Source organism: Seriola lalandi, unplaced genomic scaffold, assembly GCF_002814215.2.
Source record: "Seriola lalandi dorsalis isolate HSWRI2012SDOR001 ecotype SW California unplaced genomic scaffold, Sedor1 jcf7180002054660, whole genome shotgun sequence".
In the NCBI taxonomy this organism is placed as follows: Eukaryota; Metazoa; Chordata; class Actinopteri; order Carangiformes; family Carangidae; genus Seriola; species Seriola lalandi.
Window position 1 is genome coordinate 697,647 of NW_019525213.1, and position 14,223 is coordinate 711,869.

A 14,223-nucleotide genomic window follows, 5' to 3' on the forward strand; every position below is an offset into this window, starting at 1 on the left:
AAATGTACATACATAAATACAAGAAATACTTGAAATGTACAGGTATTAATTTATTCAAATAAAATAATATTTTATTAATAAAACACTGGTAAATATAAACACAGGTAACACAGGTCTATGTTTTACATTTAGTCATTAGTTGACATCACATATCAGACCAGCAAGAATTTTCCAAAAGAGTCAGTGTATGTGAAAAAAATTCAGACACAACAAATAGCCTGTCATAACCTTATTTCTTCTTTCACCCATACCACTCATTGTCCTTACTAAGCTTACGGTGTTATTTATACCATAAGTTCATTGACACCAGACACAAAAAGCTGGGAAATAAAACAGGACAAGTAAAGCTGCCATGATTGTTTACGTTTAAGGCTCTGCAGATTATAATTATATTAATGATAAATACATATGTTAAGATTCATTTAAACTTGAAATCAAAAATATAGTGTAAATTATTACTTTTTGAAAAGCAAAGATGTGCCATGCGCTCATCATGCTCTTTTTTTCTATTTTAAACATGTCACAGTAGAAATTGTTGAAGACTCAAAATTAGCACAGTTTGGCTTGTGTAAGCATTAAAACAGTCATTATGTACAAGGTAATATACAGTAATACTATATATCTGGGGTATGCTGCCTATTGTTTTTACCTGCATATATTAGGAGTTATGTGTTTTAAGATTAAATGGTTAAACAATTGCACATATGAACATAGATTGATGCATAGTGAAAGCTGTGAAATATCTACATATACTAATATACTATATATCAAGAGAAATTAATTTGCACTGTACCTAGGTCACATACATTATGAATTATGTTTTTAACACTTACACAAATGTTTTTGAAGCAGTTTACCATTAAAAAAGACATTGTTAATAAAAATACTCTCTTGTTCTCCTAGACATATACATTCTATTCAAAAACAGAATATAATGTGAAATATGATTGAAAAGATCTGACATGATTAGTTATTAAAATTACACTCTATAGCAAGCAGCTCATTAAATTTACTGAAAGAGGCAACTGCAAAGAGGATGTAGTTCAGTGTCACACTTCTAAAATTACACTGCATCCCCCGAGAAGAGTAGCACTTTTCCAGTTGATACGTCTCTTGCTAGATCCCATTCATGAATCACAAATTTTATAATGTTAATGAAATAATATTACAAATCAAGACAAGTTTCATCAGTAAATATTGGAATATATTTGATTGAGCATAATGCCAAATAAAAGCAGCAAAATGCTGTTTCCTGTAGTTTTCTTCTACCAGTCAGTCCTTCTCTATAATGGCTTTTTGATAACTCCTTACAAACTTGAGTGACTTCCTTTTTGATTGCCCAACCTTGAAAGAAAAAAAAACAAATCATAATATTAATTAATTTGGATATTCCAATGACTGTGATTCATGATTTCAATGTTAGAGCAAGTTGATTCATGGGCCAGATCCTGAAAAAAAAAAAAGATACTAAAACAAAAGCAAATGAAGATGCTTACCTTTTCATGACGTTGAAGTTTGGCTGATTTAATCCCACTCGATCTTAGTGATGGTTGCAGTTGCAGTTTCTGGATGCTCAAGTGCAACAGCAAAATCTTCACCCTCACTCTCAATTTCACGTGTTGCTCCTGTTATGAGCATTTCTTGTTGACTTTCTTCTTCCTCAATCTTGGAATTAGAAGCCATTTCAAGCTCATGTTGAGGTACTGCCTTTTTGTCCCGGTCACTTTCTGTCTGTTGCTCTAGACGTTCCTCCTCCTCATGAAGAGGCACCTTTGATTCCCCTTGAGTGTAAATGTCTTCCTCAGCATCCAGCCACACATCCTGGTCATTTTCCTCCTCGGTTTGTTTAGCAGGTTCCTTTGCTTTTGTTTCTTGGTCACAAGCTTCAGACAGCACTGGCTGACTCATTTCTGTTTTCTCTGTTTGCCTTACTGTTTGTATTGTCTCTGTTGCCTGGACATTGGGCGTTACTCTCTCTGTTGATTTGATTTGCTCTACTGGTTTTACTGTTTCCATTGCTTGCATGCCAACATCCAGTAGTACTGGTTGATTCATGATCACTGCTCTTTCTGTTGAATTGATGTTAGCTGGTTGTGGTTCTGTGATTTCTGTTGCCTGAACAGCAACCTCAGTTACCTCTGTCTGTTTCTGGCCCTCAGCATTTTGTGTTGGATCTATTTGCTTTTTGGGTTCTACAACCTGAACGCCGACTTCAGACACATCTGTCTTTTTAACTGGTTCGATCCTCTCTGTTGCAGGTGGTGGAGAAGCTGGTGCCCTTGCTTGCCCAAACTGTATGTTAAGTTTGAATTCTAAAGAAAGGCTAGAGGGAGACTCCACATTACCTATTGACGAGACTATTCCAGTGTTTTGGGGGACTACTACTCCACTGTTACTAGGGGTTACAATCTGACTCTGGGCAATTTGTGGAATTGGCGATTCCTCATTAATTTCATCTTTAGGTTCCTCAAAATCCTCTTTGCGATCATGGACAGAGACATCTAAACTTCCTGGAATATCAGGTGTTTGCGTTAGTTCCTCGAACACTTGCTGTTCAGCTTTCTCACTCTCCTCTGTCACAGCATCTGGCTGTTTCATAACTTTTTGTTCCAAGTTGACAAGGACTGATTCAGGTACTGTCTCTGGTACTTTCTCCTTTACATGTTGAATAACTTCTTGAATGGTCACCTTGCTTTCCTTATTAATTACTTCTTCAGTCTTTGATGTGGCAGAGAGTGTGTCTACTTCTTTAACTGTTTCATGACAAACATCTATAACTTCTTTGGTTTCTGTTACCCCTACCTCTAGCGCTGTGTCAACAATTGTCTCGGCTGATTTGATATCAACATCGACCACCTGCACTTGAACTCTGTGATTGTCCTCAAACTGTACTGATGGCACGTTCATCATCATAATCACACTACCTTCCTCTGCTGTCTTAATCACGTCATCTTTCACTAGTGGTGTTGCACTCATGACTGTTTCCTCGAATTCTATCTCACTTACTAATGTGTCAATCAAGGGTTCATGAATGTCTGATGTTTTCTCTACCAAAACATCAGGTATAGCGGTTGAGACATCTTTCACATGACATGTGATCACTTCCGTTACTACAGCATGCTCAACTGCAGCACTCTTTATCACAGCAGCTTCAAGTTCACCTTCTTTTTCTCCCTCAACACTGGCAACCACTGCACTGAGATGCACCTCGTGCTTGGGTTCATGTGTAACTGCAGCACTGTCCACACAAGTTGCTGGGGTTACTTCAGAAAATACAGTTTTTTCTATGACCTGAACACTACTTGCTCCCTCACTAACAGAGGATACATGAACTGCTGTTAATGTTTGTAAGTCATCTACAACTTCAGCGATGTGGTTTTCCTGCCCAACCTGAACATCTTGTTGTGTGCCCTCTGTTTTCTGATCCTCATTTATCTTTAAAGCCTGGTCCAGCTCTTCCACATCTTTACTCTCAGTTTCATCTGTAACTGAAGCGATGGCAATCTTGGTGTCTGGTTTGGGAACATCTTCGGACAATATTTGCTTCTCTAGTTCCTGAGCGCTACCCTCCTCAACACTTTCTGTGACTACATGAGCATGCATTGATGTCTCTACCTCAGTTTCTGCTTCAGTTGCAATTTCATTTACATCAGATGGTAATACTTGTGGTTCTTCAACATGGTCCGTTTTGGCATCCCCTACTGATTGTTCTTCCTCTGGCTCTACACTGCTCTCAGGTGCCTGTGTTAGTTCAACAGTTTCTGTTGGTGGAATCTCCTCTGATATTAATTCCTTTTCAAGTGATTGGACACTAACCTCTTCAGAATCTAATTTTGCTTCTAATACTTCGAGTTCCTTGACATGTTCAGTTTCAAAAGCATCTCCTGGCTCATTGTCTTCAACGAGAGGCTCTGTTTCCTCTTTGAGTTCATTTGTAACAGTTTCTGCCTTTGGTGTGGCCTCTGATATAACTTCTTTTTCAAGTGATTGAACACTGCCCTCCTTTGAATCTAATGTGGGTACTTGTATAGCTTGTAAAACTTCTGCAACTTGATGATTGTCAATATTTAGAGTATCTGTTTTCAGTCCTTTGTTTTCTGGCTCAATGCTGATTTCAATGAGGTTCTCTTTTTTTGTTTCATCTGTAGCTGTGGGAATATCCTCTGATAGTATTTCCCCTTGAGGCAATTGAATTCTATCCTCCTCTGAATCTGTGGCTGTTTGTACAGCTTCTAACACCTCTGCTTCATCAATGTGCTCAGTTTCTGCAGCATCTGCTTGTAGTTCGTATTCCTTCTCTGCCTCAACATTATCTTCAGTGAGAGGCTTTGTTTTCTCTATGGGTTCATGTGTTATCGTTTCTGTTGCAGGAATATCTTCTGATATTACTTCCTTTTCAAGCAACTGAACACAACCCTCCTCTGATTCTAATTTGGCAGCTTGTGCAGCTGCTAATTCTTGTAACTCCTCCACCTCCACAGGTGGTTGATCTTTATCCTCAACTTGAACTTGATCAGTGATATTGTGTAAGATTTCATCGTCCTTTTGTGTCAGAGTTTGGACTTGATCCTCCACACTTCCATCCTTAGTTTCTTCTGCTACAGTAACAGCTGATTCTACTTCTTGACAGTCAAATTGTAGGGACTCTTTTTCATCAGCTAGAGAGCCTTCATCTGCAACAATTTCTTCACATTCAGATAATGTTTCTGTAGACACAGCTTCGTCTACCTCAGATTGGCTTTCCACCTGATGTTGGCTCTCATCAGTACTTTCTAATTCTTTTATGCTTTCTTCTGGATGTAAAATGCTGACCTCATGAACTTCATCTACAACAATTTTAGCAGTGTCAATCTCCACGGTAGGAGCTTCAGATACAATTTCTGTGGAAACACCTTCGTTGACTTCAGATATGCTCTCTGTTTGGACTGTTGCGGCAAGTTCAGTAATTACGTCCAGTTCTTCAGCATTTAGACCTATTTTAATGGCAGTTGCATCTGATCTCCTGTGTATTTTCAGAATTGCTGGCTCCTCTTTTACAAATGATTCGAGTATTTGATGCGAGACGGATCCAACTATTCTTTCTGAGCTTATCTCATCTGAACAGAGTGGGGCTGCCTTTGGGCTTATGCAGATGGTTTCAACAACCTCATGCAGGAGCGCCTCTGTATCTTTGATGTCGTATTCTACTGGAACTGGTGTTGTGTTGCCTGATGTTTTTGAAGACTCTGATAGCTGGGAAACTGCAGAGATCATCTCAGTTTCATCTGTCAAGGTAATGTCTACTGGCTCTAGAGCAGTTATGGCTTCAGATGTCATTTCTATCAGATCATCTGCTATAGTATCATCATATCTAGCTGTGTCTTCAGTGACTGAAGCTGGAGTGGCCATGGTCTCTGTAATTATTCCCTCCTCTGGAATATCACTGAGTTGTTGATGTTTACTGATTAATTCTGTAAGGTCCTCAGGTTCTTCATCTGAAGCGGGAGTGGTAGATGTCTCATTCTCTAAAGTATCCTCATCGTCTTGGACTTTCTTTACTTCCGTTTGCAGACTGTCACAAGGCAGGACTGGTTCAGCCATCTGATCAAGGAGGTCTTGCTGCAGTTCATAGTCTGCTTCCTTGGGCACATGGCTTTCTACATCAGCCTGTGTTTCTATGTGAACTTCTGTTTCAATTGTATCAAACTCAGACAATGGAACCACAGCTGGTGTCTCAGAGTCTTCTTCACCTGAAGCTGCTTCCTTGTCAGCCTCATCTGAAGACACTTGGTCTTGCTTTTCAGCAGACTTCCTCTTTTTTCGACCTGGGAGAAGATTCTTTATTGAAAAAGAGGAATCATCCTGAGCAACTTCACTGTCAGACTGTACATTATCTTTGCTTTCTTCCTCATTCTTGGCCTTCCTTTTGGGGGTGACAAGTTTTTTCAGTGATTTCCATGTTGATCCTCCATCAACCTCTGAAGGACTTCCTGCTTGTTTGGGGGAGATGGCTAAAATTTCATCTACTTCATTTGAACTTTCTAATGGCGAATCTTGCTTCTTGTTGTCATTTTCAACTTGGGGCATTTCATCCTCAGAGTCTGATGTTTTTCGACTTCGGCTTCTTCTCCTTCCAGAGCCACATAGAACAGCTTCCCATGACACAGATGAGTCTTTTCTTTTTTTGCCATCTTCAGTGCTGTGATCTGATATTTGCTCTCCTTCACTTGGTTTTGTTTCCTCTACTGAGCTTGGGATTTGTGTCTCCTCCTCTTTGGTCAAGGAGGACGTCTTCATGCGCTTTTTCGGAGTCACAAGTTTTTTGAAAGAAGCCCATGCGCCATCCTCCTCTCCTGCTGCCTCTGCAGGATGTTGTACAGGACTTTCTTCTTTCTGATGCTCAGCTGACTCATTAGATGACATGAGCTGATCTGAAAAGTGTTCTCCAGAGTCTGACAGCTTTGCGTCACTTGATTTCCTGCCTCTCTGCTTTTTGGAGTGTTTCTTTAAACTAGACCCTGATAAGAGCCTTTTCAGAGGGCTGGCTTGAACTTTCTCTTGAGAACTCATAATTTCAGGCTCATTGACAGTAACGCTTACTGCATCTGTGGGAGGTGATTTCCCGTCATTCATCTCCTCTTTAAGTTTGTTTTCTTTATTTTCTGTCTCAACTGTATCAGCCTCAACACCTAGACTAATCTCCTCTTTATCCTGTTGTATTTCTGCTGTCTCTACTGTTTCCTTTCCCATCTCCACCAATTCTTTATCAGTTGTCTCATCTTCTGTGGGCTTCTTTTTCTTCCGTAGTCCAGAAAAGATTCCAGTTGTAAAAAACCTTTTAATTGGAGATACAACCACATCTGGTTCAAGACTAGATGGAGGATGTAGGTCTTCCTCAAGTGTGGCATCCTGTTGTGCCTTTTCGTCTTCATGTACAGGTGAAGTTGTTGCTGCATCTACATTTTCAGATCCAACAACCTCTTTGGCCTCTGTTGCTTTCACCTCTGCATTATCTAGGATGTCCTCCGATGTAGCATCTGTCAGGGTAGGACATGTTGTTGAATCATTGTCATAAGTCTCCTGTGCTGTGGTCAGATCTATATTCTGTTCAGTATCCTCACTTTTGGTTTCCTTTGCGGTACCCTCAATGTATTCCGGTCTGTTTGATTCTTCCTCATTCGTCTCATCAGGCACATCTGTTTCTATTTCAGCTTTTTCAGCCGAGCCTCTTTTAACTGTCAGCTTTAAACCGATGTTACTGAAAAATCTCCTAAAACTTTCATTGATGTCATTCTGCTTTGAATCCATTTCAATCATTTCTTCATTATCATCAACTTCATTAGGTGATTCATTTTCATTAATTTCAACATTTTCTACGGGTGTATCTTCTTCTTTAAGTGACTTTGTAGTTTCTGGAACATCTTCATCTGGAGACAGGACAGCTAAACCAGAAAAGATATTTAATATTAGACCACTTGAATTGCACAAACTGTAAAAGAGTGATGACACAGGTGAAATTCTATCTGCTGAAATTCAACAAGCTATGTGCCTGTTAAAAATATGCTGACTGTCTGTCAGTGAGCAATAATACACAGATTGTAAGTACCCACCCTCTGCAGCGCTCTCATCTTCACAGTGACCATTGACTTCGGCTATAGTGCTGTCTGCTTTTCCATTGATCTCAGAGATTTGCCCATTATTTTTGAGAGGCTGAAACAAAGCACAAAACAAAAATGCACAATCTAGCTCTGCTCTTGTGGTGCATTTTAGATTTTATGAAAGCTCAAATAATAGAAATCAATCTTTCAGCAGTCAGTTTCTGAGTAACAGACAGTAATCATAGAAGAACCACAACAGGGACCATTCTCTCATAGCTACAGAAGCATTGAAAAATCAATCTAAATTTGTACTTCTATGAAAGCAAACAGAGCATTCCAAACTTTGTCCTATTTTGTAAACAACATACTTGAGTACTGCTGTGGGCTGATGATGACCTTACAGTTTAACAACCCTAATTGTCCCAATCTCAAATCCGTGAGCCAGATTAGTCTGGAAAGTATGACTGGGCAAGAAGGAACAAGAAACATGTCCTTCAGGAACCAGCTTTTACTCCCCTAGATACAAAAAAAACATACACTTTTAATTGAAACATTAGTATATGCCAAACGATCAAGGCCATAATATAATTATGGTTGGCTGTGAGCTATTTTTTTTCCAGTCAAAAGTTATTCATCATTTTATGTACATGTGCCTCCAATATTAGGAGCTGTGAACATGCATGTCTTTGTTTTCAGTCATTCGGGTTTCAGATTAGTTAAGTGCCACTAAATGGTGTAAGTATAAATCAGTTTAATTTTAGAAAACATACAAACAAACTTTTGTGGACTGGCTTTGAAAAAAAAGTACCAATAAGAGTGACACAGGATATATTTCATCAGTTATTAGGGTTAGGGTTTATTTGGAGAAAAAAAATCAGATAATTGTACCACGTTTATGTTCGACTAACCTAGTGCAAAAACACTGTGGCCTTTGGGGTAAAAAATTAAATGTATTTATGCACTTAGCATATTTGTGGCTTGTTTTCACATTTTAACCTTCTTTGAAAATTGAGACTTTATTCAAAGTTAAAAGATTTCTTAACAGCATATTTTGCCCATTATTCCATCCAGTATGAAATCACCTAAAAGTCACAAAGGTCAAGGGTGCTAATAAATAAACACAACATCATAACTGTAGCTCATGAGACATTAGGAGCTATTTTCACTCTCACAGTAGAGTGCTGTCTAATTGACTTCCTGCTCAGCATGATCCAGTGATCATGTTGTACACAAATAATCGATGTTGACTTCAGCTGAGTGCAGCAGAGGGGAAATTCCATCCCTCCCATGAGCTTTACTTAGGTTCCTCGGAGAATGAGAGGTCATTATTCCCCCACGCTACTTCCTTTGTCATCTACAGTAAATGAAAACCATTGCAACACCAATGAAACAGTGAAAGCGGGGACGGATAGCCACAAACTACCAAAGCAAGAGTCGGCAACCAAGCGGCCATTTAGTGGAACAAATTTTCAACAACTTTCATATGATATTAGGAAAAGGTTGGTGGCTTCATTTGGCACCTGCACTCACCAGGAAGAAATTGATAAATGTTCCCTGCCTGAAAGAGCAGGGGACATTTTGGGGCTTTTTTAATTAAAAGCCATTGTCAGAGTCCCAGAATAGCTGGATGTCCTGGATGCAATTCTGTCAAAAGAGACAAGGACTTTTTCTTTATCTTGAGGTTAATGGATGTGTTGGCAAGCAGCAGCTGCACTGCCCTGACAACAACTAAATCCAGCCTCAGCATTTCTATAACACATAGCACCCTCTGACTGTTTTTTTTTATTAATTTTTTTTTTTTAAACAAATTCATTTGTTACTGCAGTTAAAGCTACTGAAAACCCTTTATGTGTTAATAAGGAGGATAAATCATCATTGCAAAGTTTGTGCATAAATATAGGAGTAATTTCGGCCAATCCATCCACCTGGATCTGCGGGAAATAAGGCGATACCTTGTCTTCAGTGTTCTGCTCCGCCGGAGCATCATCCACTTTTCCGCTCTCCTCCTCAGCCGCTGCGTCCTTCTTGTTCTCCCGTTGCGCAGACTGAGCGTCTCCCATTATCGGAACTGCAGCGCGTCACTATCCGGAACAAGCCGCCGCACAAGTGATGTAAATATCCCAAAAAAAGGCAAAGCAGGTAGCTCCGTGAGAGGGCGAGGGACACTGATCAGATCTCAAATGGTGCAGCCTGGATGTTGAAAAAGTCTTTTTTAGCCAAACACCTCCCTGCAGGATCACATGAAGCTTATGAGCCGAGCCTGGCCCGGCCCGGCCCGGTCCGGCACGCCTCCCGCTGCATCAAAATGAAAGAAAAAAAAAAAAACTGCAGAGAAAACATAGCCTGTAGTCAGATGACTGGAGCAAATGTCCGAGCAACAAGCCGGAACCTGCCCCGCCATATACATAAACCTCAGGGTGCAGATACATGTGAAGTCACACTGTAAAACAAGGAGCGTGATGAATTGGATGCTGATGAGTCGCAAGATTTCAAAACATCTGCACATTTGTCACGTGGATTTCTATTTTTTGGCCATTAATTTTTAAGAAGCCGCTAATTATTATTTTATATTAAATGCAGTTGTGCTATGACAAAATTACATCCGGGACTGTCAGAGTATGTGATTAAAAGTCCAAAAACAAAATGTATAATGAAGAAAAAGGAAAGAAAACATCTTGATCATCAATGCAGTTAACTCTCTCTTTTAGTTTCTTCTGTGCACATCATCAGTATCTGAAACTCCTCCTGGTCATTGTGTGAAGACGTGGGCAGAATTTATTTCATGAGCAGGACAATAAAACACTGACTTGTCCAAACCCCAAGACTTTGAACATGAAGTACAAGGCGGATGCAGAAGCTTTAAATAAAACTTTAACTAAAATGGATCAACTATTTTATCTTTGTCCATCAATCTACCGTTTATTGGCTCATGAAATGTTCTGTTTTGAGCTGCCCTGTTATGTTATGCATCAGATGGTTGTTCAGAGTTGTTCTTCAAACCCACCGATTCATGTATTTTTATGCATTTGAATATTTATTTCTTAATTCGAAATAAAAATGAGAAAAATAAATCTCACTCCCTCAAAAGCTCATTAATTGGCATCTTACATCATGTTTGTTTAATCAGTACAAAAACTTTAACTTGATCTTGACCTTTATAGAGCTGCACATTCAGTCTAGGAAAATGGGCGAGCAAATCTCATTAAGAGGTCTGTCATGTCGGCTCATGACAGTGAGAAGTGGCTGCTGATGATGTTGCTGAATCTTGGTCACTCAGCCTCATGGGGGGAAAAGTCACCGCCTCTTGAATTGATGCGTTTATGTAACTGCGGCTGGGACATCAGATGTCCTCGTTGTAAAAAGAGTGCACAGTTTCCTGACTTTTGGTCAGTGCTGTAGCCCTGATGTTGGCCAACATGTTTAACACACACACACATGAACACCTTGATCTAGGCAAATACTATTTTACACATTACAATGAAGAGAAATAAGCATATGGCATGTATTCTATTTATTAAAAAAGATACCAGTTTCTAATAAGACAAATTTTATATAGGGTTTATTTATCATGTTATTAATGACTTATTAACACGTATAACTGCAGACTCAATGATCAAAACCTATTAACATTTCTAACTGAAGACCTGGCACCTTATCACAAAGTGACAAAACCCATGAGCATTTATTAATGGATTATCAACATTTATAACCAATCAGAAGGCTAAACACCAGCCAATGGGATTTGTTTTTTTACAACCTGCCAACCCCAGATTTGGTCTTATGAATGGTTTTTAAGTTATCTATAAAACATTTATCAATCATTAATATAATCATGAGTTACAACCTATAAGCGCAAGTAAAAAAGATGCATTATTAGAAAGTTGTTCCAAAATTAATGTATATATATCTGGAAGTCATTATTCAATTTTTTCAAAATAAAGAGCCGTCGTTTTGGCAATCAAAAACATGAAAAGTATAATATTTAAACCCTTTGAAAAGAAATATAATTTATTCATCCACAGTATTTTTAATTTCTCCCCACTGTGAGACTAAAAAAGGATTATTTTATCTTATCTCTCCTATCTTATCGAAGATGCAACTTTTTTAACGTTCTGTAAAGATTTGGGTTTTATGTTTTACATTTCTGAATGTCATGTCATATTAATGAACACAAGTCGTGGAGAATGCTGCTGATTTAATTTCACTAAACATCAGAACACGTGATGCACAAGACATCAGGAGATCTCATATGCATGATACGCCTGCAGTAAGTCATACTGAAATGATTAACGTTTCAACCTCTGCATCTATCATCTTAATGAATTTACAGTTTTTAGCCAATGAGACAGTGTAATTATAGTAAAATTACATGAAAGTTTATAAAAATGATCAAGATTTTAAAGTCAAGCAAGATCGCTTTCTTAAAAGGAAGGAATACAAGGGACTGGTCAAATGTATCTGTGGAGCAAAACAGACTTAACATAATTTGGAAATTAAACTGAGACATGTGGGCAGAATATCATGAGCAGGGCCGGACAAATAAAATAGTCTCACAGGTTTGTCCAGTCTCCAAGACTTTGAACATGAAGCACAGGGCGGCTGGAGAAGTTTGACCTTTAAATAAAACAGAGCTGGATAAAGAGGTATAGAAGGAATAAAGTATTTATAGCTTTATCTTTTAATCTACCATTTATTCACTCTTCAAAACCTTTGAGGACTACAGAGCCGGCCTGTTGGATCCTGTTTTGGCATCACATGTGGTTCTTGAAAACTGCAGATTCCAGTGTTAAATACATTTTCTGAATTTAAAGAGCACTGTATAACACTTCTCCGAAATCTCCCAAAAGTCCGCAGCTGGGTTGAGATGTGCTGACTGTGTCATACTCATCAGGCCGTTCAATGACGCCTCGTGCCCTGTTATATTTGTCCAAAGATTCATCCAGTTTTTTCCTTTCGTTTGTTACCCAGCCGACGAATTCATAACTCCATTTTGTCAAATAACAATTTGGCAAGTATGTCCATAGGTCCTGTAAAATCTGTTATCCCTGCTGTAATTTCTTGTGTTTCTAATGAGTCCATTTGTCCATTTTACTGCCAGGAACTCAAAACGCTTTGTTAATGAATGCAAAGCTCGACCAGCTTTGCCCTGTGAGTGTGCCAACCTCACCACAACCCGGCCAGCGCTGTAGTAGCTTTTATTTTTACTATAATCTGTATTGTCTGTGGATTGTGAAACAAGTGATGTGTCTCCTACATGTCCTCCAGCCCCGTACTCACTGCTGCTGCATCCTTAAGTTTACTATCAATATAACTATCAATACACATTAAACACTGGCCTATAGTTTTACTAACAACCCACCATCTGTTTGCCTTCATGTCAGTTATTTCATTCAATTAGACTATTTTGTGTAAAAGAAGAGGAATCAAAATAATCAATTAATTGAATTTTTATGACTTTACAGCAGGAAATACTTAATTGACCTCTGAGAGTGTAAGAGAGAGGGTAAGAAGCCCCTGCACGGCTGCGTACCTGCACTGGCTTCCCTGTTTACCCCAGTAGCTGAGGACAGGTTTACCTAAAACAAACAGTGATGTGTCACCGAAGCTGAACAGAGTGAGACCTTGGGAAAGCTCCGAGCGGAGAAACATCTCCGAACCCATGACAGACATTCATGTTAATTTGATCAGATGCAGTGAGACACTGGTGCTGTTATGTGAACCTTGATAGGACGCTAATAAGTTTAATTAATTAGAGTCACAGCTTTGGTTAACTGAAAACAGCTGATGTTTTCTCCACTGATTACAGCAACCTAACTCCAGTGGCCTGATGCAATATAATGAAATAAAACGCAGGGGTTCTTGGTGAGTCAGTCTGCATCTGTGTATTTTTTTTTCTGGGCATTTGAGGGCATCAGAAATAAGTTTACTGCTAAAATTTAAACCTGATGAATGTGTCCTTTTTTTTATGCTGAGCTGAAATCTTTTGCTCTGTGCATGAAACTGGATTAAAGACCATGAGGGTTCAACAGAGCTTTGATATTGTGATTTCTGCTTTTGCCCCAGACTTTGCATTAAATATTAGCATCAGTGTATTTTTGTTTCAGCAGAAACGTTTGACTAAACGTGCTGTTTTACAGAGATTAGCATCTCAAAGTCAGAGTTTGGAGCATTTTATCAATTTAATTCTTAAAGTAACACCACTGACATAGAGACGTTGATTTATTTTTCCCTTGACGACCCAAAAATCTTAATTTTTAAATACTCCAACAGGATTTGGAATAATGTTTTAGGACAGTTGGAAAGAGAGAAGTATAGAGTCATAGTTGAACCAAAGAAAGAAGATATAAAGGCGATTGTGTTCCTCTGACCCACTCAGTTTTTGTTGACACACATACTGTAGATAAAACTTTTTATTTCCAAGAAAGGGTCTACTACAGAAATCTGGCATGGTGACATGGTGGGGGGGGGGGCAAACTGTGCTACTTTAAGGTTTCCGAGTGCACAAAATAGACCTTTGTCCTGGAGTTTAGCAGATTTACGGCCTTTAATTAAGAATACATTCTTGGCACTTTCATAATGAACTGTTAGTATTTGTGGACCCCAGTCTGCTCGCTCTGACCTCGCAGCAGCGCTGAGGAGTGTATAC

The 14,223-nt window shown here is 38.9% G+C and overlaps 1 protein-coding gene across 1 annotated transcript; it reads right to left on the minus strand.

The window, feature by feature from the left end:
- Positions 1 to 29: 29 nt before the first annotated feature.
- akap12a (A kinase (PRKA) anchor protein 12a) lies at positions 30 to 9,841 on the minus strand. The gene is made up of 4 exons (XM_023421019.2): positions 9,530 to 9,841; positions 7,590 to 7,689; positions 1,497 to 7,421; positions 30 to 1,344 (listed from the first exon to the last, which is right to left on the minus strand). Exons 1-3 carry the CDS (start codon positions 9,635 to 9,637, stop codon positions 1,525 to 1,527), a joined length of 6,105 nt encoding a protein of 2,034 aa, XP_023276787.1. The 5' UTR covers positions 9,638 to 9,841; the 3' UTR covers positions 30 to 1,344; positions 1,497 to 1,524.
- Between the last annotated feature and the right edge of the window lie 4,382 nt (positions 9,842 to 14,223).

Bases quoted from the DNA above. Each gene is read 5' to 3' on its own strand.
- akap12a (XM_023421019.2), bottom strand. From the start codon at position 9,637: ATGGGAGACGCTCAGTCTGCGCAACGGGAGAACAAGAAGGACGCAGCG. The intron at 7,690-9,529 runs GTATCGCCTTAT...GCTTTGTTTCAG, and splicing joins AGCAGAACACTGAAGACAAG to CCTCTCAAAAATAATGGGCA. The intron at 7,422-7,589 runs GTGGGTACTTAC...TTTCTGGTTTAG, and splicing joins AGATGAGAGCGCTGCAGAGG to CTGTCCTGTCTCCAGATGAA.